The sequence below is a fragment of the Schistocerca americana genome, chromosome 2 (assembly GCF_021461395.2).
Source record: "Schistocerca americana isolate TAMUIC-IGC-003095 chromosome 2, iqSchAmer2.1, whole genome shotgun sequence".
Classification (NCBI taxonomy): Eukaryota; Metazoa; Arthropoda; class Insecta; order Orthoptera; family Acrididae; genus Schistocerca; species Schistocerca americana.
Genome location: NC_060120.1, coordinates 747,536,508 through 747,560,974, shown reverse-complemented (window position 1 = coordinate 747,560,974; position 24,467 = coordinate 747,536,508). Strand labels below are relative to the sequence as shown.

At 39.7% G+C, this 24,467-nt stretch overlaps 1 protein-coding gene across 4 annotated transcripts in view; it reads left to right on the top strand.

Moving 5' to 3' along the window:
• LOC124594915 (nuclear pore complex protein Nup93-like) overlaps positions 1-24,467 on the top strand; it is a 195,837-nt gene that overhangs the window by 80,507 nt on the left and 90,863 nt on the right. For all 4 annotated transcript variants that reach the window (XM_047133397.1, XM_047133398.1, XM_047133399.1 and 1 more), the window contains 4 exons: positions 4,058-4,285; positions 14,003-14,140; positions 23,269-23,435; positions 24,169-24,360. In XM_047133397.1, the coding sequence (XP_046989353.1) occupies positions 4,058-4,285; positions 14,003-14,140; positions 23,269-23,435; positions 24,169-24,360 (725 nt within the window). The remainder of the gene's footprint in view (positions 1-4,057; positions 4,286-14,002; positions 14,141-23,268; positions 23,436-24,168; positions 24,361-24,467) is intronic.

The following is a 24,467-nucleotide window of genomic DNA, read 5'->3' as shown; positions in this document are numbered from 1 at the left end:
TGAATAAGACAAATTTTTGAAAACCAAGAAAAGACTTAAATGCCAGGAAGTCTCTTCTGGAATATTTGTATGGGTTGTAGCCACGTACGAAAGTGAAACGTGGATAATAAACAGTTTAGACAAGAAGAGAATAGAAGCTTTTGACATGTGATAAAGCAGAAGACATTCTGCTTGAACACAACCTTGAGATGGGCAATTCTTGTGTAATGGCCTACCCAAGATTCATAAGCAAGGGGTCCCGCTTTGTCCAATCGTGAGTAATTTGGGTGCTCCTACCTACAATCTAGCCAAGTATTTAGCATCTGTTCTTGGCCCTCACATCGGTAAATGCGAACATCACTTTCTCAATTCTATGGTGTTTATTCAGAGATTGAAGTCCTTGTCTCTTAGTCCCTGGGATTTGCTTGAGAGCTTTGATGTCCTGTCGCTTTTTACCCAGGTTCCTCTGGAAGAATCCTTGCAATTAATTGTTGAGAAACTGGATGAGGAAACAACCAAGCTTTGTCGCCATGTGCTGACCTCGACGTACTTGTTATTCAATGACCAGCACTCTCACCTGAAGATGGTGGCCGGTTGGACTGCTGAAATATTGTGTCAAGATGACGTTTGATCCTGTTGCACATCCGAGAAGAATATTATTGGTAGAGACACAGCTTGAAGGTGGTTCATAAAACCCTCTGCCTGACACTTTATTGTGAGTAGCAGAGAATCACGTATTTGTAGAAACAGCGAAGAACTTGGAAGAGCAGTTGAATGGAGTGGACAAGGTCTTGAAAGGAGGATGCAAGATGAACATCAACAAAAGCAAAATTACTGTAGTGAAATGTAGCCGAATTAAATCAGATGAGGCTGAGGGAATCAGATTAGGAAATGAGGGGGAATCAGATTAGGAAATGAGAGGGAATCAGATTAGGAAATGAGAGGGAATCAGATTAGGAAATGAGAGGGAATCAGATTAGGAAATGAGAGGGAATCAGATTAGGAAATGAGAGGGAATCAGATTAGGAAATGATACACTTAAAGCAGTAGATGAGTTTTGCTATTTGGGCAGCAAAATAACTGATGATGGCTAAAGTAGAGAGGACATACGAGGGTCGGTCAAAAAGTAATGCCTCCCATTTTTTTTCTACTTAAAGAAATTAAGTTAAGTGAAAAATTTGAATTTGGCGCCATTCCTCAAACCTTCTTCTGCAATCCACTGCAGTAGTAACTTTCTGTGTCAACAGGTGGCAGCACAGCAGAAGTTTGTAAGATGGCCGACATCGATGTTCGTTTGAGACAGCGTTGTGTGATTGAATTCTTGAATGCAGAAGGTGAAACGCCCATACGCATTCATGAAAGACTGAAGAAGGTGTATGGTGTTGTGACAGTGGATGTCAGCACTGTTAGACGATGGGTTCGTCGTTGTAAGGAAGCTGAAGGGCAAACACCGTTGACTGACGAAAAGCGGAGCGGCAGGCCGGTGAGTGCAGTGACTCCACACAACATTCAGCAAGTTGATGACATCATTCGTGGTGACCGTCGGGTGACTGCAGATGAAGTGTGTCGCATTATTTCTCTTAGTAAAGGCAGTGTGATCACGATTATTAAACAATTGGGGTACTCAAAAGTTTGTGCACGGTGGGTTCCAAGAATGTTAACCGATCAGAATAAAGAGGCAAGGAAAACAATAGCCTCCCAACACTTGCAGCGCTTCCGTTTGGAGGGAGATGAGTTTCTGAAAAAAATTGTGACCGGGGACGAAACATGGGTGCATTTTTTTGAACCCGAATCAAAGAGGCAGTCAATGGAGTGGCGTCACACAAGCTCGCCGAGGAAGAAAAAATTCAAAACTGTGCGATCGGCAGGGAAAGTTATGGCAACAGTTTTCTGGGATACAGAGGGTGTGATTCTGGTTGATTTTTTGGAGCAGGGATGCACAATAAATTCTGTTCAATACGTCACAACCCTCAACAAACTTAAAGCACGTCTTCAGCGAGTTCGCCCAACAAAATCAATGGCAGATGTTCTTCTTTTGCATGACAATGCAAGACCACACACCAGTCGTCACACCTCTGACGAGATTGTCAAAAGTGGATGGGAAGTTTTGCCTCATCCCCCATACAGCCCTGACCTGGCACCATCAGACTTCCATCTGTTCGGGCCACTAAAAGAAGCTCATCGTGGGATTCATTTTGAAGATGAGGAGGCCGTCAAAACATCCGTGCGTCAATGGCTTAGGAAGCAGAGCTGTGATTTTTACCGTGCTGGGATACATGCCCTTGTTCAAAGATGGACCAAAACTGTAGAGATGGGCGGAGATTACATTGAAAAATGACAAAATGATCCTCAATGTTGTGGTTTTCAACCTATGTAATTGCATTTAAATTTCCTGACAATTAAACGTAGAAAAAAAAATAGGAGGCATTACTTTTTGACTGACCCTCGTAAAATGTATAGTGGCAATGGCAAGAAAAGCATTTCTAAATAAGACAAATTTTTGAAAATCAAGAAAAGATTTAAATGCCAGGAAGTCTCTTCTGGAATATTTGTATGGGTTGTAGCCATGTACGGAAGTGAAACATGAAAAATAAACAGTTTAGACAAGAAGAGAATAGAAGCTTTTGACATGTGATAAAGCAGAAGAATACTGAAGATTAGATGGGTAGATCACGTAACTAATGTGGAAGTACTTCATAGAATTTGGGAGCAAAGAAATTTGTAGCACAACCTGACTAGCAGAAGGGATCGGTTGGTAGGACACATTGCAAGGCATCAAGGAATCGCCAATTTGGTTTGGGGGGGGGGGGGTAAAAATTGTGGAGGGAGACCAGTAAACAGATTCAGAAGGACATAGGTTGAAGTGGTTACTCGAAGATGAGGCAGCTTGCACAGGGTAGAGTTGTGTGAAGAGCTACAGCAAACCACAACAACGGTTTAACTCATACTTGTTAAGGCTTCTTCTAGCCAGAGTGATAGTCTTATGTTTCCTGACTTCAGGATTACATTCCCCTTGAAGGAACTTCAAAGTCTCGCATCCGTCGGCCGTCGTAATTTAATATATTATTATGTTGATTGTTGCCGACTTACATGGTGGGCCTTAATCAAAATATTTCATTCAGTTTTGATTTACAATTAAATGCTTTTGTGAAGTTCTCCTTTTTAACAATATTAATCTTAAATTATTTGTTACGTTAATGAATGTTAGACTCGCTGAATCTTAAAACATGAGCATATAAGTTGAACAATGGAATCAACTTTTCATATTAATTTCCTCGGCTAGTCAGTTCACTTCAAAGCAAAAAATCTTTAGTTATTAATTACAATTGCGGCTCACACACGCGCAAGAGTATTTCTTCTCACCATCGCGTCATGTCATTGTTCAGAGTCAACATCTTTTACACCCCAACTGCGAATATAGCAAAGCAGATCATGCACAGTGGGATGTTCCACACTTAACTACTGCATTAAACATTTCCAATTCACACAAATGTCTTTCATCTGCCTGAGTGGTCAGAAGTGCACATGTTATTCAGTAGGATAGAAATGTTACACCACTGTGTGTGTGTGTGTGTGTGTGTGTGTGTGTGTGTGTGTGTGTGTGTTGGTGGGAGGGTGCATTGCACCTGGGACTCTGTCTGGGCTGGCCGGAGCGGCCGTGCGGTTCTAGGCGCTGCAGTCTGGAGCCGAGCAACCGCTATGGTCGCAGGTTCGAATCCTTCCTCGGGCATGGATGTGTGTGATGTTCTCAGAGCCATTTTGACTCTGTCTGGTTTCCAGTTCACATTATTCTTCTTGATGAAGGAAGTGGTGTAAAAGATGTAGAAATTTGAGATTCAGACCATCTTTTGTTTTCCTAATCACAGCAGGACTGAAAATCCTGCTATTGCCTTTTATATTTTAGAATATGTTAGTAAGGGCTTTTCACCTGATTTCATATCCTGTGACAGTTGTTATTAAGAAATTTTTGTAGGTATATAATTCTCATTTATCATGTATTTTAAATGCTTTTGTTGACTTATTTAAAAGCAAATACAAAATAAAACTAATAATTAGTTCTCTTATTTTTTTAAAAAAGATACAGATTGTTTCTGACATCCATGGTGGAGGCAAATCTGGCACAAGCCCGAAGGGGAGCAATTCCAGGAACATATCCACTTGTCACAAGCTTTTTAAGAGTGCATATGAATATTAATATATATGCTGAAGAAATTGAAATTGTTGATGGATTCCCTGTTTGGGCGGTTGTCTACAATTGCATTCGCTGTGGTGATCTTGCTGCAGCTTTGCACTGTGTCAAGAAAAGGTAAGTACTATAATGTCTTTAATGAAGTAAATGCTTTAATTTAAAGAACCCTCTTTTGTTCTGTAAATGTGTACAACAAAAATTAAAAGGACTGAAATTGCAGTAATTGGGAACTGTGTAGGCCATATAGGAGAGATAGGAATGTTGGTTAAATGATGATACACAAGCGACTCACAGGTGGTGTCACAGCACTAAAAAATATTTATAAAATGTTGAATAACTACAAACAGGAAAAAAACTATTCATATTCTAGAGCAGATTACTGGTAAGAAAAAATGGTAAAGATAGTTGCATCTGTTGTAATAAACAATAAAGAATTAGGCAACAGAACAAATATTTTAGTAACATTTTTGTGAAACAATGATCTTGTAAGCTATATAAAATCAGTGAAAAGCCTGTATAGATTGCAACATTTGTTTTATTAAAAGACCAGTTTCGGCCTAGGCTTAAGCCATCTTGAGACAGTAATGTGTAGAACAGTCCGTTGACCACAGTCGCTGATACTGCGCTATAACCAGTGGAAAAGCAATCTAGGTTGTGATGGTTATTTTACTAAAATGAGTGGTTTACACCTAGGCATAGGCCATCTCCACTCGGCACCATCAGCTGAAGCTGATGACACAGAACAGTCAGTTGACCTGAGTCACTGAAACTGCATTCAGCAACTGAGATCAGCTGACTGTTCTGCGCATTGTCCACTTCAGATGATAGTGCTGTCTGAGGGTGGGCTAAGCCTAGGCTGAAACCAGTCATTTTAATAAAATATTCATAATGATCTAGACTGTGGTTTTCACTGGTTTAATAGAATAAATGTTTTGGTAAAAATATCAATGCAAAATTGCAAATAATATGTTTCCTACAGAAAGATTCATTATGAAAATTTGTTAAGAATCTTTTCTTGTAATTATTGAATGTGTATGTTACTTTGGAATATATTGTTGTTGAATAAACAATATCAAATACTGACTCTGTCAGTTAGCCACATAAATGTTAAAGCATGGACAGTCCCAACATATTTTATTGCTTGATATGTATCTCTATGTGTTGGAAAGCAGTTCTTGAGTCAAGGATTCAGATGATGGAAATAGACAGCATTCTATGAGGATGGTTTGAAAAGTTCTCTGAATCACCACAAGAGATTGTTCACATAATATCCATTGGACTGTTGCCCGTAAACACATGCCACGGCAGTGCTCTTGGAAAAGAACTGTGACGGTGATGAGGCTCTGTTGTTCCTGCGTAGTGATTTGCGAAGATGTAAAAAATTGAAATTCAAGTAGTGATTAAGTACTTCATAAAGAAAGGTATGAAAGCAAAGGACATTCATGCCAGATTTCCAGAATACACTGGGGGACTCGGCGCCTTCATATTCAACTGGTTGCCAAGTAGACAAATGAATTTAAATTTGGTCCGGAGAGCTTAGACGATGATCCTCGCAGTGGTCGTCCAAGATGTGTCACTCACTACTCCAGAAATAATTGCAAAAGTGCACAAAATGGTCATGGAGTATCGCCAATTGAAAGTGCGTGAAATTGCTCACAATGTGCCAGGTGTCCTCTGAAAGAGTATATCACATTTTAACTGAAGAATTAGAAATGAAAAAATTATCTGCAAAATGGGTGCCACAACTCTTGATGCTGGATCAGAAACGCATGAGAGTGGACATGTCGGAACAATGTTTGACGTAAGATTTTTTGAGCAGGTTTGTGGCCACAGATGAAACTTGGGTGCACTACTATATCCCAGAGATAAAACAACAATCAAAGCAGTGGAAACATGCTGATTCTCCGCCACCAAAGAAAGCAAAGATAATTCCTTCTGTGAGAAAGGTCACGACACCGTTGTTCTGGTATGTGAATGGGATTGTGTATGTAAATTATCTCCCCACTGGGCAGACGATTACTGGAGAATACTACGGTAACCTCCTGGACAAATTGCAGCAAAAGATATACAAAAAAGGCCAGCTGTAGCAAGGAAGAGCCATCTTCCATTAAGACAATGGGTGCCGGCACACATGTGCCATCGCCATGGCAAAATTACACGAACTAAGGAATGAATTATTGGCACACCCACCTTATTCACCTGATATGGCTCCATCAGACTTGCAATGCTTCCCAAAACTGAAAATTATTCTTGGTGGACGAAGATTCACTTCAAATGAAGAATTGATATTCGGAGTTGACAACTATTTTGCAGGCCTGGAGGAAAGTCATTTTCAAGATAGGATCAAGGCACTGGAGCATCGTTGGACCAAGTGCATTAATCTACAAGCAGACTACATTGAAAAATAAAAAAAGTTTCAGTGATGTAAGTACTTTTCTTCTATTCCGTTCTGAGAACTTTTCAAACCACCCTCGTACAAGCCAATCTTTTCACAAAGAAAGAAATAGTGTCTCAGGTGAAAGTGAAAATTTGTATATGAAAGTGACTGACAACAACCAGTCACTACACCAATTGTTGATCTCCTCTTCAGGTCTTACCAATTTCATTGCAGTCTTCTGGCATTGTAACCTCTCATTATACAAGACGACTATCTGTGAACAGCATTACAGAGATTCTGATGCTCTGGTAATGCGTTTTATCATTCTTTTGTAGTTACTGGAATTAAAATTACAGTTGAATTTTCATTGTAAAAAAAAAAACTGAGAATTAACCATTCCTGTGGTAACAAGCTGTGCCAAGTAACTGAAATCTAAAATCAGAAAAAATTATTTGCACAGTAACTTAAAAAAAAAAAATTAACCTGTGAAGAAGAGAAAAGTCATGTCAGCATGCCTTTGTGCTGGACACTACCCTTACTCACGTGGCTTTCTGCTCTCACAGGAGTAGCTACCAGTGCGGCTTTTGATTGTTCATTTCGGTTCTCATCATGTCCAGTTGGTCAGCCATTGATAAGAGGTCCTAGATGACATCTCTACTTAATCACTCGCTACCTTTCTTCCAGCTAATTATTTTCTCTTCTTCAATGAGGATCTTACATACCTGACGTTAGTATGACATTTTGTTCATATCTACATGCTTCCTGACATCTGGTAAATAAATTTTTATGGGTTTGTTTGTATTTGATTTTAGTATAACTGTAATTATTATTGTGTTGTGGTCATCAGTCCAGAGACTGGTTTGATGCTGCTACCTTATCATTTGCAGGCCTGTTAGTCTCCGAATAACTGCGGCAACCCACATCCATTTAAACCTGCTTACTGTCCTCATCTCTTGATCTCCCTCTGCAATTTGTAACCCCCCCCAATCCAGTACTAAATTGGTTCCCCTTGATGTCTCAGACTGTGTCCTATCAACTAATTCCTTCTTTTAGTCAAGTTCTGCCACAAATTTCTTTCCTCCCAAATTCTATTCAGTATCTCCTCATTAGTTACATGATCTATCCATCTAGTCCTCAGCATTCTTCCATATCACCACATTTCAAAAGCTACTGTTCTTTTCTGTACTGCTTTTCGTCCAAGTTTCACTTCCATACAAGGCTACACTCCAGACAAAACCCTTTAGAACAGACTTCCTAACACTTAAATTTATGTTCATGATTAACAAAATTCTCTTCTTCAGAAACACTTTGTTTTCCATTGCCACTCTAAATTTATCTTCTCTACTTCAGCCATTACTGCACAAATATCAAAACTTGCCTACTGTTTTAAGTGTGCCATTTTCCATTCTAATTCCCTCAGCTTCACCTGATTTAAATCATCTGCTTTCCATTACCCTTGTTTTCTTTTGTGATTTTTCATCTTATATCCTCCTCTCAAGACACTGTCCATTCCATTCAACTGCTTCTCCAAGTCCTTTGCCATCTCTGACAGGATTACGGTGTCATCAGCAAACATCAGTGCTTTTATTCCTTCTCCCTGAGCTTTAATTTCTCTCAAAATTTTTACTTTGGTTCCTTCACTGTTTGCTCATTGCTCAGTGAATAACATCAGGGATGGATACAACCCTGTTTTAATCCCTTCTCAACCATTGCTGCCCCCTGTTTTTCTATTCAACTCATATATCTGCTGTCTGGTTTCTGTACAAATTGTTTATAGCCTTTTGCTCGCTGTGTTTTACCCTTGCTGTCTTCAGAATTTCAGAGAGTGTATTCCAGTCAGCATTGTCAAAAACATTCTCTGAGTCTACAAATGCTGTAAATGTAAGTTTGCCTTTCCTTAACCCATCTTCCAAGGTAAGTCGTACCGTTAGTATTGCCTTGGATGTTGCAGCATTCTTATGGAGCCTAAACTGATCTTCCACGAGGTTGGCTTTCACCAATTTTTTCATTCTTCTGTAAAGAATTTGTCAGTGTTTTGCAACCATGACTGACAGTTCGATAACATTCACACAAGTCAGCACTTGCCTTCTTTGAAATTGGAATTATTACATTCTTCTTGAACTCTGAGGGCTACCCGTTTGTTTTCTACTGCATTCTATTCCATTGTTTCAGTTAATTGTTGCATAATGCTCTTTTTGAAACTCTGAACAATTTCCAGTTTCTTCAAGTTATTCATAAAATTCTTCAGCTGCAATCTAAAATTCGTAACCATTAACTTATAGTCAGTCCACATCTGCCTCTGAAAATGTACTACAATTCAAAATCTGGTTCTAAAATCTCAATTGTACTATTATATAATGAGCCTGAAACCCTCCAGAGTCTCCAGGCCCCTCCTCACGTATACATCCTCCCTAGGTGATTCTTAAACCAAGTTTTAGCGATGATTAAATTGTGCACTGTGCAGAAGACCTGCCAGGTGGCTTCCTCTTTCTCCCTTTCCTCCAGCCCACTTTCTCCTACTATTTTTTCCTTTACTTCCTGTTCTTCTTCCCACTACCAAATTAGTCCCCCATCACAATTAAATTTTCGTCTCCCTGAATTTCTTCTTCTGCAAAGTTTTTCATCGTATAAAGTTGTACTACTGTAGTGGGTGTTCACTTTGTGTCTGCCTTGGTTATGGTAATGCATTCACTGTGCTGCTCAGAGTAGCTTGCCTGCATTCTTGTTTCCTTAGTTTGTATTAGATGTACTCAGATATTACCTCTGTTTGATTTTGTGTTTAGAAACTTGTACTCACCCCACCAAAAGTCCTTTTCATCCTGCTACAAAATTTCATTAATCTCCACTATATCTTAACTTCAGACTGTCCATTCCCTTTTTCAGTTTTCTGATGTACCTATGAGATTAAGGGTTCTAGCATTCCATACTCCACACTACAGAATGCCAGATTGGTTTTCCTGATATCCTCTTGAATGGTTTACTGTTAATAAAATATTAATTATTTTTGTTTTATTTGAAAACCTTATTCCTTCAAGCACAAGCAATGAAAACAGATAACAATGAGATAAAACTCGCTTGATTTTTTTTTTCTATATCTATGACATACTTTTTGGGACTTTCCATCTTCTGTTATTTAGTGAATTCAGACCAACACCTAATTGTCATGTGTGTGTGTGTGTGTGTGTGTGTGTGTGTGTGTGTGTGTGTGTGGTCTTCAGTCCTGAGACTGGTTTCATGCAGCTCTCCATGCTACTTTATCCTGTGCAAGCTTCTTCATCTCCCAGTACCTACTGCAATCTACATCCTTCTGAATCTGCTTAGTGCATTCATCTCTTGGTCTCCCTCTACGAGTTTTACCCCCCACGCTGCCCTCCAATACTAAATTGTTGATCCCTTAATGCCTCAGAACATGTCTTACCAACCGATCCCTTCTTCTGGTCAAGTTATGCCACAAACTTCTCTTCTCCCCAATCCTATTCAATACTTCCTCATTAGTTATGTGATCTACCCATCTAATCTTCAGCATTCTTCTGTAGCACCGCATTTCGAAAGCTTCTATTCTCTTCTTGTCTAAACTATTTATCGTCCAGTTATTTTGCTCCCCAAATAGCAAAACTCCTTTACTACTTTAAGTGTCTCATTTCCTAATCTAATTCCCTCAGCATCACCCGACTTAATTGGACTACATTCCATTATCCTTATTTTGCTTTTGTTGATTTTCATCTTATATCCTCCCTGCAAGACACTATCTATTCCATTCATCTACTCTTCCAAGTCCTTTGCTGTCTCTGACAGAATGACAATGTCATCGGCGAACCTCAAAGTTTTTATTTCTTCTCCATGGATTTTAATACCTACTCCGAATTTTTCTTTTGTTTACTTCACTGCTTGCTCAATATACAGATTGAATAACATCAGGGAGAGACTACAACCCTGTCTCACTCCCTTCCCGACCACTGCTTCCCTTTCATGTCCCTCGACTCTTATAACTGCCATCTGGTTTCTGTACAAATTGTAAATAGCCTTTCACTCCCTGTATTTTACCCCTGCCACCTTCAGAATTTGAAAGAGAGTATTCCAGTCAACATTGTCAAAAGCTTTCTCCAAGTCTACAAATGCTAGAAACGTAGGTTTGCCCTTCTTTAATCTAGCTTCTAAGATAAGTCGTAGGGTCAGTATTGCCTCGGGTGTTCCAACATTTCTACGGAATCCAAACTGATCTTCCCCGAGGTCGGATTCTACCAGTTTTTCCATTCGTCTGTAAAGAATTCGCGTTAGTATTTTGCAGCTGTGACTTATTAAACTGATAGTTCGGTAATTTTCACATTTGTCAACACCTGCTTTCTTTGGGATTGGAATTATTATATTCTTCTTGAAGTCTGAGGGTATTTCGCCTGTTTCATACATCTTGCTCACCAGATGGTAGAGTTTTGTCAGGACTGGCTCTCCCAAGGCCATCAGTAGTTCCAATGGAATGTTGTCTACTCCGGGGGCCTTGTTTCGACTCGGGTCTTTCAGTGCTCTGTCAAACTCTTCACGCAGTATCGTATCTCCCATTTCATCTTCATCTACATCCTCTTCCATTTCCATAATATTGTCCTCAAGTACATCGCCCTTGTATAGACCCTCTATATACTCCTTCCGCCTTTCTGCTTTCCCTTCTTTGCTTAGAACTGGGTATCCATCTGAGCTCTTGATATTCGTACAAGCGGTTCTCTTTTCTCCAAAGGTCTCCTTAATTTTCCTGTAGGCAGTATCTATCTTACCCCTAGTGAGATAATCCTCAACATCCTTACATTTGTCCTCTAGCCATCCCTGCTTAGCCATTTTGCACTTCCTGTCGATCTCATTTTTGAGACGTTTGTATTCCTTTTTGCCTGCTTCGTTTACTGCATTTTTGCATTTTCTCCTTTCATTAATTAAATTCAGTATTTCTTCTGTTACCCAAGGATTTCTACTAGCCCTCGTCTTTTTACCTACTTGATCCTCTGCTGCCTTCACTACTTCATCCCTCAAAGCTACCCATTCTTCTTCTACTGTATTTTTTCCCCCCATTTCTGTCAATTGTTCCCTTATGCTCTCCTTGAAACTCTGTACAACCTCTGTTTTAGTCAATTTATCCAGGTCCCATCTCCTTAAATTCCCACCCTTTTGCAGTTTCTTCAGTTTTAATCTACAGTTCATAACCAATAGATTGTGGTCAGAGTCCACATCTGCCCATGGAAATGTCTTACAATTTAAAACCTTGTTCCTAAATCTCTGTCTTACCATTATATAATCTATCTGAAACCTGTGAGTATCTCCAGGCTTCTTCCATGTATACAACCTTCTTTCATGATTCTTGAACCAAGTGTTAGCTATGATTAAGTTGTGCTCTGTGCAAAATTCTACCAGGCGGCTTCCTTTTTCATTTCTTAGCCCCAATCCATATTCACCTACTACGTTTCCTTCTCTCCCTTTTCCTACTACCTAATTCCAGTCACCCATGACTATTAAATTTTCATCACCCTTCACTATCTGAATAATTTCTTTTATTTCATCATACGTTTCTTCAATTTCTTCATCATCTGCAGAGCTAGTTGGCATATAAAATTGTACTACTGTAGTAGGTGTGGGCTTCGTATCTATCTTGGCCACAATAATGTGTTCACTATGCTGTTTGTAGTAGCTTACCCGCATTCCTATTTTCCTATTCATTATTAAACCTACTCCTGCTTTACCCCTAATTGTCATAGCATCACATATTTGTTCATTGATGACCACACTTGAGAAGTTGCTTGTAACTGCATATTGAACAGTGTTGTTGCAGTTTCTATTACTTCTACTTTTCAGTCTTCCTTAAGCCTCTTTTACATGTGTTTAACTCGCATTACTTTTTAAAAGCAGAGGTAGGCTGTGACATGCACATCATGTTATATGAAATAATTGTACATTCAGCATTCAACCTGAACTTTCTGTTATTTGGTGAATGGACATTCTTAATCCATATCAACAGAAATGCATGAAATGTTTTCAGTAAGCAAAATACACTGCCTGACAAAAATAGCGAAATGCCCAGAAGGCATGGTTGGCTGCCAATATAACTTACATACATACCAATGGCATATCACGTATTTAAATGATTAGAGTTGTAGTCCCATGACAGAATGGCTGCAAGGGTGCAGTAGTGTAGTTAGTGTTTAGTGTTGTTGCCAGGCATGGTGTGATATAAAAGGGGTGTGGTCAGTGTAGGGTGTTGAGTGATCACTATGAAAGACATGGATATCTCTCTCATGTGAGGTAGTGTTACAAGCATCTGACAGAGTTTGAAAGGACCACTTTGTCTCTGTTTGGCTTGCTGGTCAAATCGTGCAATGGCCCAATGTTGAATTGCACCAGAGCATGAGGGCAGGTATCTTTTTCATAAAAATTGTGATTGACAACACCTGACCACCACAAGGGAGGATCACCATACAGTACGCTAATCACATTGTATCCCATTTGTATGTGTGTTTGCCACGTGAAAACAAATAATGGATTTCATGCCCCCAATGTGTCATCCTGCACCAGCAGCCAGACTAAAGAATGTACCACCCCATGTGTAGGCTGCTATTAATTCTACTACACAAAGTGGCTGCATTGGAGTGGTGCTGTGACTGAGAATCGTGGATTGATGATGAATGATGTCACAATGTGATGAATCGTGGTTCTACACTACCCCAGGTGACCAGTATTGGTGAGAATGATGACAACCTCATACTTTGTGTGTTTTGAAGAGCATCAGTGGTGTTACTCCTGGGTTAACAGTGTAGGGATTCATGAGGTATGTCTTCAGGGCACAGCTGGTAGTGATGTGATGGTACAACAGTATATCATGGATGTCTTGTGTACTCAAATGTTACCTCTCATGCGACAGTATCATGGTGCCATTTTTCTACAAGACAATGGTTAGCCTCACATCATAAGTGTGTCTTTGAACTATCTGTGTTGTATTAAGGTACTCCCTTGGGCAGCGAGATCCCCGGATCTGTTTCCAGTAGACCTTTTATGGGACCATCTCAGATGACAACTTCATCTCAGTGCTAGTATCAAGGGCTTCAAGGACCAGTTACAAAATCTGTGAGCTAGCTTACCTCAGGAGAGGGTACAACAGCTGTATGTCACCCTTCCCAGCTAAATCAGACAGTGCATACAATCAGGCCAGTGGGAGGTGAAATTCCATTCAGCCAATTTAAGTGTCAGTTTGACTCAGTTTTGTAATCACTGCTATAATACCACACGCCCTCTGAACCCATGAAGTTTCATTTTAGTTCCTCCTTCACTTCTGGATGATGCCTTACTTTTTGTCAGGCAGTGTATTTACATGCCTTATGTGACATCAAATTAATACAGTCAGGTAGTAATTAAAGCATTTAATTTTGTTTGAAGACATTTGATTTGTTATTTTAATGAAACAGCTGAGAAAAAATATCTTTCAGCCCGGCACTTGAGGAATTCTGCTCTATTCTGGAAGAAGTGATTAGAACACCAGAAGGAAGACGCAGTAGCAGAGTTGACTCCTACTTCAGATTCAATTATCAGCGACAAATTAAAAAGAGTCCAGACTTTTATAAAAAGTAAGTTTCTAGAATTAAAGGTAGTGAAACTGTAATATACAGGATCTTCATTGTTATTTGCAGAAAAATTTGTATAATTTATTAGTTTATTATGATTTGAAATAACTATTTATACATTAACATTTGAAAATATGATGTGGACAGATAAAAAAATCTACTCACCAAATGGCTGTAGGAGGAAAACACACTAAAGATTTGGAAATGAGCCATTTGCTCCTTCATATGGCAGAGTGGTTGGAGGGAAAGGAAGAAGGATGAAGGAAAAGGACTGGTAAGGTATAGGAAGTGGAAAGTGTTACAGAAGAGTCACTCAGAACCCCAGATCAGGGGAGACATACTGAACAGGATGAGTAGGAAACGCTTTAGTTCCCCATTCATTGTTGGCTTGTGTCAGAGGATTGTCACAGTTGCACTGTTTTGGGGCTATTCCTGCTGCATTCAACTGTGAACAATGGAAAGAATTATTGCCTATTGTTCCCGATGTTATAACTTCACAATACCCTGGGTGGGACATTCTTTCTGTTCTCTTAAAATTTTATGTGATAAATGAAGAATAATTAGTTTCTTTGAATTTTCTCAAATACAGAATTTGTAACTTAGTGCATCACTCTCATCATAAGTTGAATTAATCTGTGACCATCCGCAGTCGTCTGTATATCTGCTCCCTGTTCTCTGATAATCCAGTGTTGTTTGGTTACAGGACACTCCAGCCATATTTAAGCTTTTGTATAGCAAAAATTCGGTTTAGAAAATAATTAAAATTACAGAGAGATGAGAAGACTGCCAGTACTTATATTCATTAGATACAACTCAAAATACAAGGGTAATCCCAAAAGTAAGGTCTCCTATTTTTTTATAAGTACATAGACCTGTTTATTTCTACAATGGTTTACATCAGTTTACAGCTTGAACATTTAGCTATTTTTCGACATAATCACCATTTCTGTCTATGCATTTTTGTAAACGATATGGCAGTTTTGTATGCCCATGTCACACCAGCTCGCCGCCATGCTGTTTAGAAAGTTCTGAACCTCTTTTCGGGTGTAAAGTGGTATGCCCAGGTTTTGTCATCCGTGACAATGGAGTCCAGAAAGTTGTCCTGTTCGGCTGCAAGGCAGTGAAGAAATGTGCTGGAAGCATCAACTTGTTGCCGCATGTGGTCCTCAGTCAGCATGCGTGGCACCCATCTTGCACACACTTTCCGGTAGTTCAATGTTTCCATTAAAATTCTGTGAGCGGTGCTTCAGGAAACCTCAGGAACCAACTTGCAGAGATCATCCAGGGAGATCCTGCAATCTTCACGCATGCTTTGCTCAACCTTCAACACTGTCTCCTCAGCAATTGATGGTCTCCCGCTCCTTTGTTCGTCGTGAATTTCGGTCCGACCAGCTGGAAACTCTCTACACCACTTAAGAACATTTTTGACATTCATACACGACTCACCATACACTTCCATAAATTGGTGATGGATTTCAATCGGTGCAGTGCCCTTTGCGTTCAAAAACTGAATAACTGTGCGCAATTTGCACTTGGTGGTAACATCCAACGGGAGCTCCCATTCTCGATGGCTGCCAAGCCAAGACTGAGTGCCTCAGCTTGGAGTATGCATGTTTACACACAGCACGCGAAGCACTCTTCATAACAGTGTGACCAACTGCCACACAAAAAGAGTTCTGTACTTATAAAAAAATAGGAGACCGTACTTTTGGGATTACCCTTGTACTAACAATAGAAACATTTAAAAGAAAACAGGCTATAATGTACTCCCAGTTCTAGGACTACATATTCCTATACAGACCAATAGTGACCTGTCCCCCCTCACTCCATCCTTTCCCCCTCTCTAACCTTTTCCAACCAATCTCATTTTCCTCCCTGACATAGGACTGTTCTAAAAGTTAGTAATACTATTGTTAATTGTAAATGTTTTGACCAATAGTTACAAGATGCCAAGATCCACCTCTTAGAGTCAAGTACTGGTGGCATCCTCATAACAGAGAAAATAGGGCCAGTGTTCTATCTGCCATCTTTTATCACAGGCAGATTTAGCCTCCTGCTGTGGACACTCATGTTCAGCAAGACTGTATACCACCCAGTCATTGCAGAATTGTCATTAAGAATATTCTGTAGACAGAAGAATACTTTCTTGTGTCCAAAAACCACTTTTTAACTATAAACTTTTAGAATAGATCTGGGATGTAGTCTGGAGAGATCTGAACACTGTGACCCTGCTTTCTAATTAACAGGAAAAGCTGTCAGTGGCTGTTGAAACATCATGAGTCGTCATACCCCTTCCCTTGTTGTTCATACAGCCCCCAACATATCCAGGAATTGGACTCTGACAGGGCACCAGATAAGTTGCTTTATTGAAGTGAAAGGAAATAATTCTAGCTAGCAGGGAAATGTTTCTTTCAGATTCTCTTCGATATAACTTTACACTTTAATTGCCAACAATACGCATACATCTTGCATTCTTGTGAATTTATAGTGCTTCATTGTTGCAATCCAAACTGATCTGCCCCGAGGTCAGCTTCTACCAGTTTTTCCATTCGTCTGTAAAGAATTCGCGTTAGTATTTTGCAGCTGTGACTTATTAAACTGATAGTTCGATAATTTTCACATCTGTCAACACCTGCTTTCTTTTGGATTGGAATTATTATATTCTTCTTGAAGTCTGAGGGTATTTCATCTGTCTCATACATCTTGCTCACCAGATGTTAGAGTTTTGTCATGACTGGCTCTCCAAAGACTGTCAGTAGTTCTAATGGAATGTTGCCTACTCCCGGGGCCTTGATTCGACTCAGGTCTTTCAGTGCTCTGTCAAACTCTTCACGCAGTATCGTATCTCCCATTTCATCTTCATCTACATCCTCTTCCATTTCCATCCTCTTCCATTTCCATAATATTGTCCTCAAGTACATCACCCTTGTATAGACCCTCTATATACTCCTTCCACCTTTCTGCTTTCCCTTCTTTGCTTACAACTGGGTTTCCATCTGAGCTCTTGATATTCATACAAGTGGTTCTCTTTTCTCCAAAGGTCTCATTAATTTTCCTGTAGGCAGTATCTGTCTTACCACTCGTGAGATATGCCTCTATATCCTTACATTTGTCCTCGAGCCATCCCTGTTTAGCCATTTTGCACTTCCTGTCGATCTCATTTTGAGACGTTTGTATTCCTTTCTGCCTGCTTCATTTACTGCATTTTTATATTTTCTCCTTTCATCAATTAAGTTCAATATTTCTTCTGTTACCCAAGGATTTCTACTAGGCCTCGTCTTTTTACCTACTTGATCCACTGCTACCTTCACTATGTCTTCCCTCAAAGCTACCCATTCTTCTTCTACTGTTATTTCTTTCCCCCATTCCTGTCAATTGTTCCTTAATGCTCTCCCTGAAACTCTGTACAACCTCTGTTTTAGTCAGTTTATCCAGGTCCCATCTCCTTAAATTCCCACCTTTTTGCAGGTTCTTCAATTTTAATCTACAGTTCATAACCAACAGATTGTGGTCAGAGTCCACATCTGCCCCTGGAAATGTCTTACGATTTAAAACCTGGTTCCTAAATCTCTGTCTTACCATTATATAATTTATCGGATACCTTCTAGTATCTCCAGGCTTCTTCCATGTATACAGCCTTCTTTCATGATTCTTGAACCAAGTGTTAGCTATGATTAAGTTGTGCTCTGTGCAAAATTCTACCAGGCGGCTTCCTCTTTCATTTCTTAGCCGCAGTCCATATTCACCTACTATGTTTCCTTCTCTCCCTTTTCCTTCTCTTGAATTCTAGTCATCCATGGCTATTAAATTTTCGTATCCCTTCACTACCTGAATAATTTCTTTTATCTCATCATACATTTCTTCAATTTCTTCATCATCTGCAGAGCTAGTTGGCATATAAACTTGTACTACTGTAGTAGGCGTGGGCTTCGTGTTTATCTTGGCCACAATAATGCGTTCACTATGCTGTTTGTAGTAGCTTACCTGCACTCCTATTTTTTTAAATTCATTATTAAACCTACTCCTGCATTACCCCTATTTGATTTCGTGTTTATAACCCTGTATTCACCTGACTAAAAGTCTTGTTCCTCTTGCCACCGAACTTCACTAATTCCCACTATATCTAACTTTAACCTATCCATTTCCCTTTTTAAATTTTCTAACCTACCTGCCCGATTAACGGATCTGACATTCCACACGCCGATCCGTAGAACACCAGTTTTCTTTCTCCTGATAACGACGTCCTCTTGAGTAGTCCCCACCCGGAGATCTGAATGGGGGACTATTTTACCTCTAGAATATTTTACCGAAGAGGACGCCATCATCATTTAACCATACAGTAAAGCTGCATGCCCTCGGGAAAAATTACGGCTGTAGTTTCCTCTTGCTTTCAGCCATTCGCAGTACCAGCACAGCAAGGCCGTTTTGGTTAGTGTTAAAAGGCCAGATCAGTAAATCATCCAGACTGTTGCCTCTGCAACTACTGAAAAGGCTGCTTCATCTCTTCAGGAACCACACATTTGTCTGGCCTCTCAACAGATACCCCTTCATTGTGGTTGCACCTACGGTACGGCCATCTGTATTGCTGAGGCATGCAAGCCTCCCCACCAACAGCAAGGTCCATGGTTCATGGGGGAAGCAAAGTTCACAATAAACATTTGAATATCCTACCATTGACTTCATTGCCTTTGGTGTGTTCATGGGAGAACATGTTGTGTTGCTTCTCTGAGTGCCTCTGCACATTCCATAGCAAGGGCAGCAATGTCAATGATGCTACCATGCAGTTCATTTGTGATCTCAGTTGCTTGTTAATTGGGAAACAATCCAGTGATTTAGGTAAGACACATATGTGTGTGTACCACTAGCCCAAAAACAAATGTACATTCAGAATAGTGCATGTGTCCACCTGAAGTTTTTTGCTTCAAAAGAGTGTTCCTCTTGTATCCCTGAATATTGACCATTCGTCCTGGAACACACTATATAATATGTACTTCCTGCCACCTGCAGCTAACAGTCAGAGGATGACAACTAACCAAACTTTAGCTTTAAGACAGTATTCTTCTTCAAAGCACATGCTTTCATGCCCCACACACATGGACGCACTCTTAGCCACATCAGAAGTACACTTTCTCGTGTGTGTCTACACTCTGTCTATTTTGGGAGTTGTTTTCAGCTTGTTGTCTATAGTCGAGACAATGTACGATGATCCCTGATTGGTTGCAGTGCTGTTGTCAGCTTTCAGTTGCGAAGTGTGAATGGCTGCTGGTGAAAAAGATAGCCATCTATAGAGCTGTGAAAACACTGAGGCATTGCCATAGAGATGTTCCCAAAATCACTTTATGTTATTGGTTGAGATATAGATGCAAAGCTGCTGCACCCAGCCCACTGCAGCTGTCAGGGATCAGCTTACACTGACTTGGTTTTAGTGGTTAGCTTTGTGGTCTCTAGATCACAGATTCAATTCCTGTATGGGTCAGAGATTGGGTGCTTGTGTTGTCATAATCATTTAGTCTCATCTTCATTCTTCATCGACATACAAGTCGTTGAAGTGGTGTCAAATAGACAACCCTACACGGAGTCTCCCAAACAAGAATGCCACGTGGCCACTTCCTTTGGTGAGTTGAGGTCTATCAACATAGTTATTTATGTTACATCTTGCATTTCCCATTGATTTTGGCTTCTCTTCGGACAATGTAAATCCCTGCAAAAGTCAGAATGGTTTTGTTGTGCAGCCTTCACTAGTCACTGCAATTGTCTATCTTGACAGAATGCTGAAATATAATGTTGCTTCTTGCTTCTTTCCTGTTGAATGTTGGTGGTTGGACTCATCACCAACTTTTGTTACAGCTGCTGCTTTGTATGAACCAGAGGTAAAGACTTCATATTTCCAGTTCTTCTTACTATTTTCTCTTCTTGCAGCCAATTGCCTTGTAACCTCCTCCTCACTTATTGGGAAATTTGGGAGAAGCAATCATCACCGAAGTTAATCTGTCGGTAAAAAGGGGGGAAAGGGTTGCATCTAAATGAAAGGAAAAACTCAAATGAAACTAGTGGAAATTAATTTTGAAAAGGGGTAAAGTTAATAAAAAAAGTAAATGTGCGGCCGTTACATTAACAATTAACTAGCGGTAATTAGATATTTGAGATTTGGGGGAAATTACAGTCGCCAGTCCTATGGACAATTACTATTGTAACTGAAAAAGAAAGGTTATTACACATATAATTAGCACTAGAAACGTGGCAACTCAAGGTTGACACGTGTAGTGTGAAAACTGAAAGTTTGTCAGAAGTAATAAATTTCGCTACACTCTGACTTAATTTAGTAAAAGAATTAATAAAACCGGAAAATTGAAAGTTAATTTAGTGACTGAAATTAATAGTGAGCTTTGTTTCTGAAGCACATCGAAATTCAGTAAAATACGGTTAGTCTTGGGCTACCTCAACAATCATTTCAAAAGCTACTTGAATCTACGCAATTTAGAAATAAGAGATTTAACTTTGAACTTGAATTAAATGATTCTGAACAATTAACAATAGTAAAATTTAGTACGTACCAAGCTGAGCTGCAGTCACAGGTAAGCTAAAATACGGTAACAAAACTCGCACTCTTAATTTGTGCTTGTGTAATCTAAATATTATAGCCAGCTATGAATACCTTAACTGAACTTTGAAATTAAAGCAGTGAAATCGAATGATATTACTTTAATGCTGGCGTTTGAATTTCAATGACACTTGGGTTCATTCCGGAAAAGGAAGGGGCCCTGCTTGGTAATGCAATTGGGACAATGAGCAACAAAGGTTCATGCTACGTTGCTGTAATTTAGTGAGAAAAATTTAACAGTTTGAAAAGCTGAGGTCTGCCATACAGTTCTAAAACTTTACGTGCTACCAGTCTTCCTTGTTGGTTGATTGAAGGATTGAAGTCGTCGATCGAGGAGGTGGCGACAGTCACTCATTGTCGGCCGTCGCTGTTGCAGAAGCTGGATGTTGGCGCGCCTTCTTCTCGACACGGTCTCCAGCCGAAACGGGCTCTTGATGTGTGCCAGCTAACGCTTCCCGTCCGCGACACCGTGTCAGAAACTATCATAGCAAGTCGAGCGCAATTATATGCTGCCAAACCCCGAAAGCGCGGCAACTCGCGGGAGCGTCACACAACACACCTGCTCAACCGCACTACTCCAGTCAGACTCTCTCTGTCTGCTCTGCCCGCGCTCCACGCGGCAGAGTTAACACTACCATAGATCCTAAACACTTTGGTTCTCCACATGACCTATCGATGTAGTTGTTCGATAGCATAATTTTCCCTATGCCAGACCCAGCGTATAAATACAAATAATATTCACAAAACAAACCAATTATACATCGACATAAATGCATATATATACAAATAGTAAAACAATTACAATATACAAAGACACAGAAATGTCATATCTTCAGGTAACAAAATAAGGAAAAAATTCATAGTACATTAGATGGAAATAGGAGGATATCCATTTCCGGCGTTACAGCCTGTTGGGTTCTGTCTCAGGTTGTTTGACTGATATTTGATAATTTTTATGACATTTCGCCAGCATGAGTGGCTGGCATACTCAAAGCTTAACCCTCCATGCTGGTAATAGACTGGAGTTGAGGCCACAGCTGAGATTATATGTACCTTGTGCACCAATATAAAAGGAGTTTTCTTTGTCATTTCCGCTGTGGTTCTGCCCTGAGTGGTCGTTCTCTGCAGACGGGAATCCAGGATCCATTCACCTTGATGCTTCCTTTTTCATGTTGAACTTATTGTCATGTTTGTGTATTTCTGGCACTTTCCTGAACAAGTGGCTTTAATAGCTTTTCTCTACAGCAAGAACTTCCATGTTGGCAAATTTCACTATGTGGTCGGTTTCACACAGCATGTACTCCATTCACCATGGCAGATTCCTCTAGCTGCTGCAACGTGTAATGCTGCTTATGTTTGGTGGTCCTGGTGTTGTTTGATCGTCCAGTCATTCCAGCATCGACATTTCCACCTGTACATGGTAATCAATATATTTGTAACATTGCAAGCGGGTCCATGTAGGTCCCTTTTCTCCTTTGCCAATCTGGGATACTCTTTGATCGTCTTCGTGGGTTTACATCATGTTTGCGCAATATACGGCAGAGTTTGTCCATCACTCTGGGAATATATGGCAGAAAGGCCATATCCGACATTTCTTTTTCTGATGTGTCACTTTGCTGAATGTTCGATTCTGTGAAACTTTTTGTGTAACTGGTGGAGTACCCATTGCTCCTCAGAATGTTTTCCAGGTGTTGCATCTCATATCTGAGGTGCTGCACCTCACATGTTCATCTTGCTCTCTTTTTCTTGCTCGGGTGACGATTTGATCATTTGTGCAGCTAGTGGCCTGTGTGTGATTGGTTTTGATACGTGTTCTGTCCCAGGTTTTCGCTGGCCTTGTGACCAGAATATCGAAAAAGGGTCGCTATTGGTCCTTTTCTACCTCAATGATAAATTTTATGTTTGGAGAGCGTTCAGGTGTCTTACGAAGTAACGGAGCTGTTCCTCACCATGGCTCCACACAGTCAAGGTATCATAGTCGTATCTGTACCATGCCGTAAGTTTACAAGATACCAAGTCCAGCACCTGTAATTCAAAACGTTCTATGAAGAAGTTGGCCATCACTACACTAAGTAGACTACCTATGGCAACACCTTCCAGCTGTTCATAAAAGTTGCATTTTGCATGAAATAGCTTGTGACGAGACATGCATGAAAAAGTTTGGTGATATCTTGCAGTAAAATAGAACCGACGTGCTCCAGAGAATCAGTAAGAGTCGCTTTGCTAAACAAAAATGTAAAGCCTGTACGGGATGTCATTTGGTCGATGTTTGGTTTCTCCAACTTCTCAGTGCAGTATACACGGTCTTTTATGTGTGTGTCAGGTTTTTGTACATGCAGCTGGAGCAGACAGGCAAAATGTTTCACCAGTTTGGTGCATTACTCCAGAGGGTAGAACTCTTAATTCAGAGAGCTTAATATCTCTCAACTTTTCGCACAGAAAACGTGCTTGCAGAATGTTTCATTTGTTTTCTGTGAAAATTGTTGTTTTCATTGATGAAATGCTCTGAATATGATGTAAAATCTTACAGGGCCGTTTTTGGAATACTTGGAGCATGTGATATTTCGGAGGAACATTCAGAAGTTATAAAAACAGCAGATGACTATTTATGGATGAAATTGTCTCAGATATGTAATAGTGCAGATGGGACAAAATTTTCTTATCCTGAACTACAATCTTTGATTTTGGAAGAACAAGGTACATTTCTATATTTATCAATATTATATTTTATCATGATAGTTTATTAATTTAAAGCTTATAAGTAAATCTAGTTATGATATATTTCAAACCTGGTTAACACAAAAATCTGTAGAGAATCCCTTCAATTCAGGACACATGATTGATGTAACTGACTCATTTATAAACCAACTTCTCATAGCTTACATGTGTTGATGCTAGCTCAAGAGAGACAGTATTTTTGTTGCAGGCTTACTGTAATTATGGTTACAAATAATAATTTTAACTCCCTTTCACCTTTTCATCTTACAAGTTCCCTCCCCTCTCTGTTTGTCCCTCTTCGTCCCTTCTTCCTACAACTACTAATATTTTTACCAATATTTACAACATTTGAATCATTGTAAATTCTCTAAGCATTTGCTTCCTCAGGAGAGCCAGACAGTTTTTGTAGATGGAGGATATAAGGTAAAAGATAAAAATCACGATTTTAGCAGTAAACACAGTTTGCTTGTGTCTGGTATGTCTTTCTCATTTATTTTAAACATACATGGTCTCTGTAGTGATATGAAAGAGTTTTTAGCTGCCATAGAACTGAAAAATCGCTTCTCCATGGTTTTGTAGCTTAATATGAAGTTTATGTTGTTGTGATTTGTATTCTATGTATCAGTGAACATATTGAAGCAGCATGTTTGTTTAAGTTAGAACCTTTCAAGACTTGTGATGTAACTGTAAATAAAGACTTCTGTTATTTCAGGTGAAAGTCATTATAATGCCTCTGAACAGCCAATGCTCTACTTCAGTATGTTATTCCTTACTGGACAGTTTGAGGCAGCTATTGAATTCCTTACTCGAACAGATAAGCTGAAGGTGCATGCAGTTCACATCGCCCTTGTTCTTAATGAACAAAGTATACTTGCTGCTCCACCAAGTATACAGACACCATTGTGTGAGTTCCTTATATATACATTTTCAATTGTTTGTCTTGTAGGTAGACAATGACAGAAGGTAAGGTATAAGTTGTGTTTAATAGTGAAGAGCATACTAATTATCATA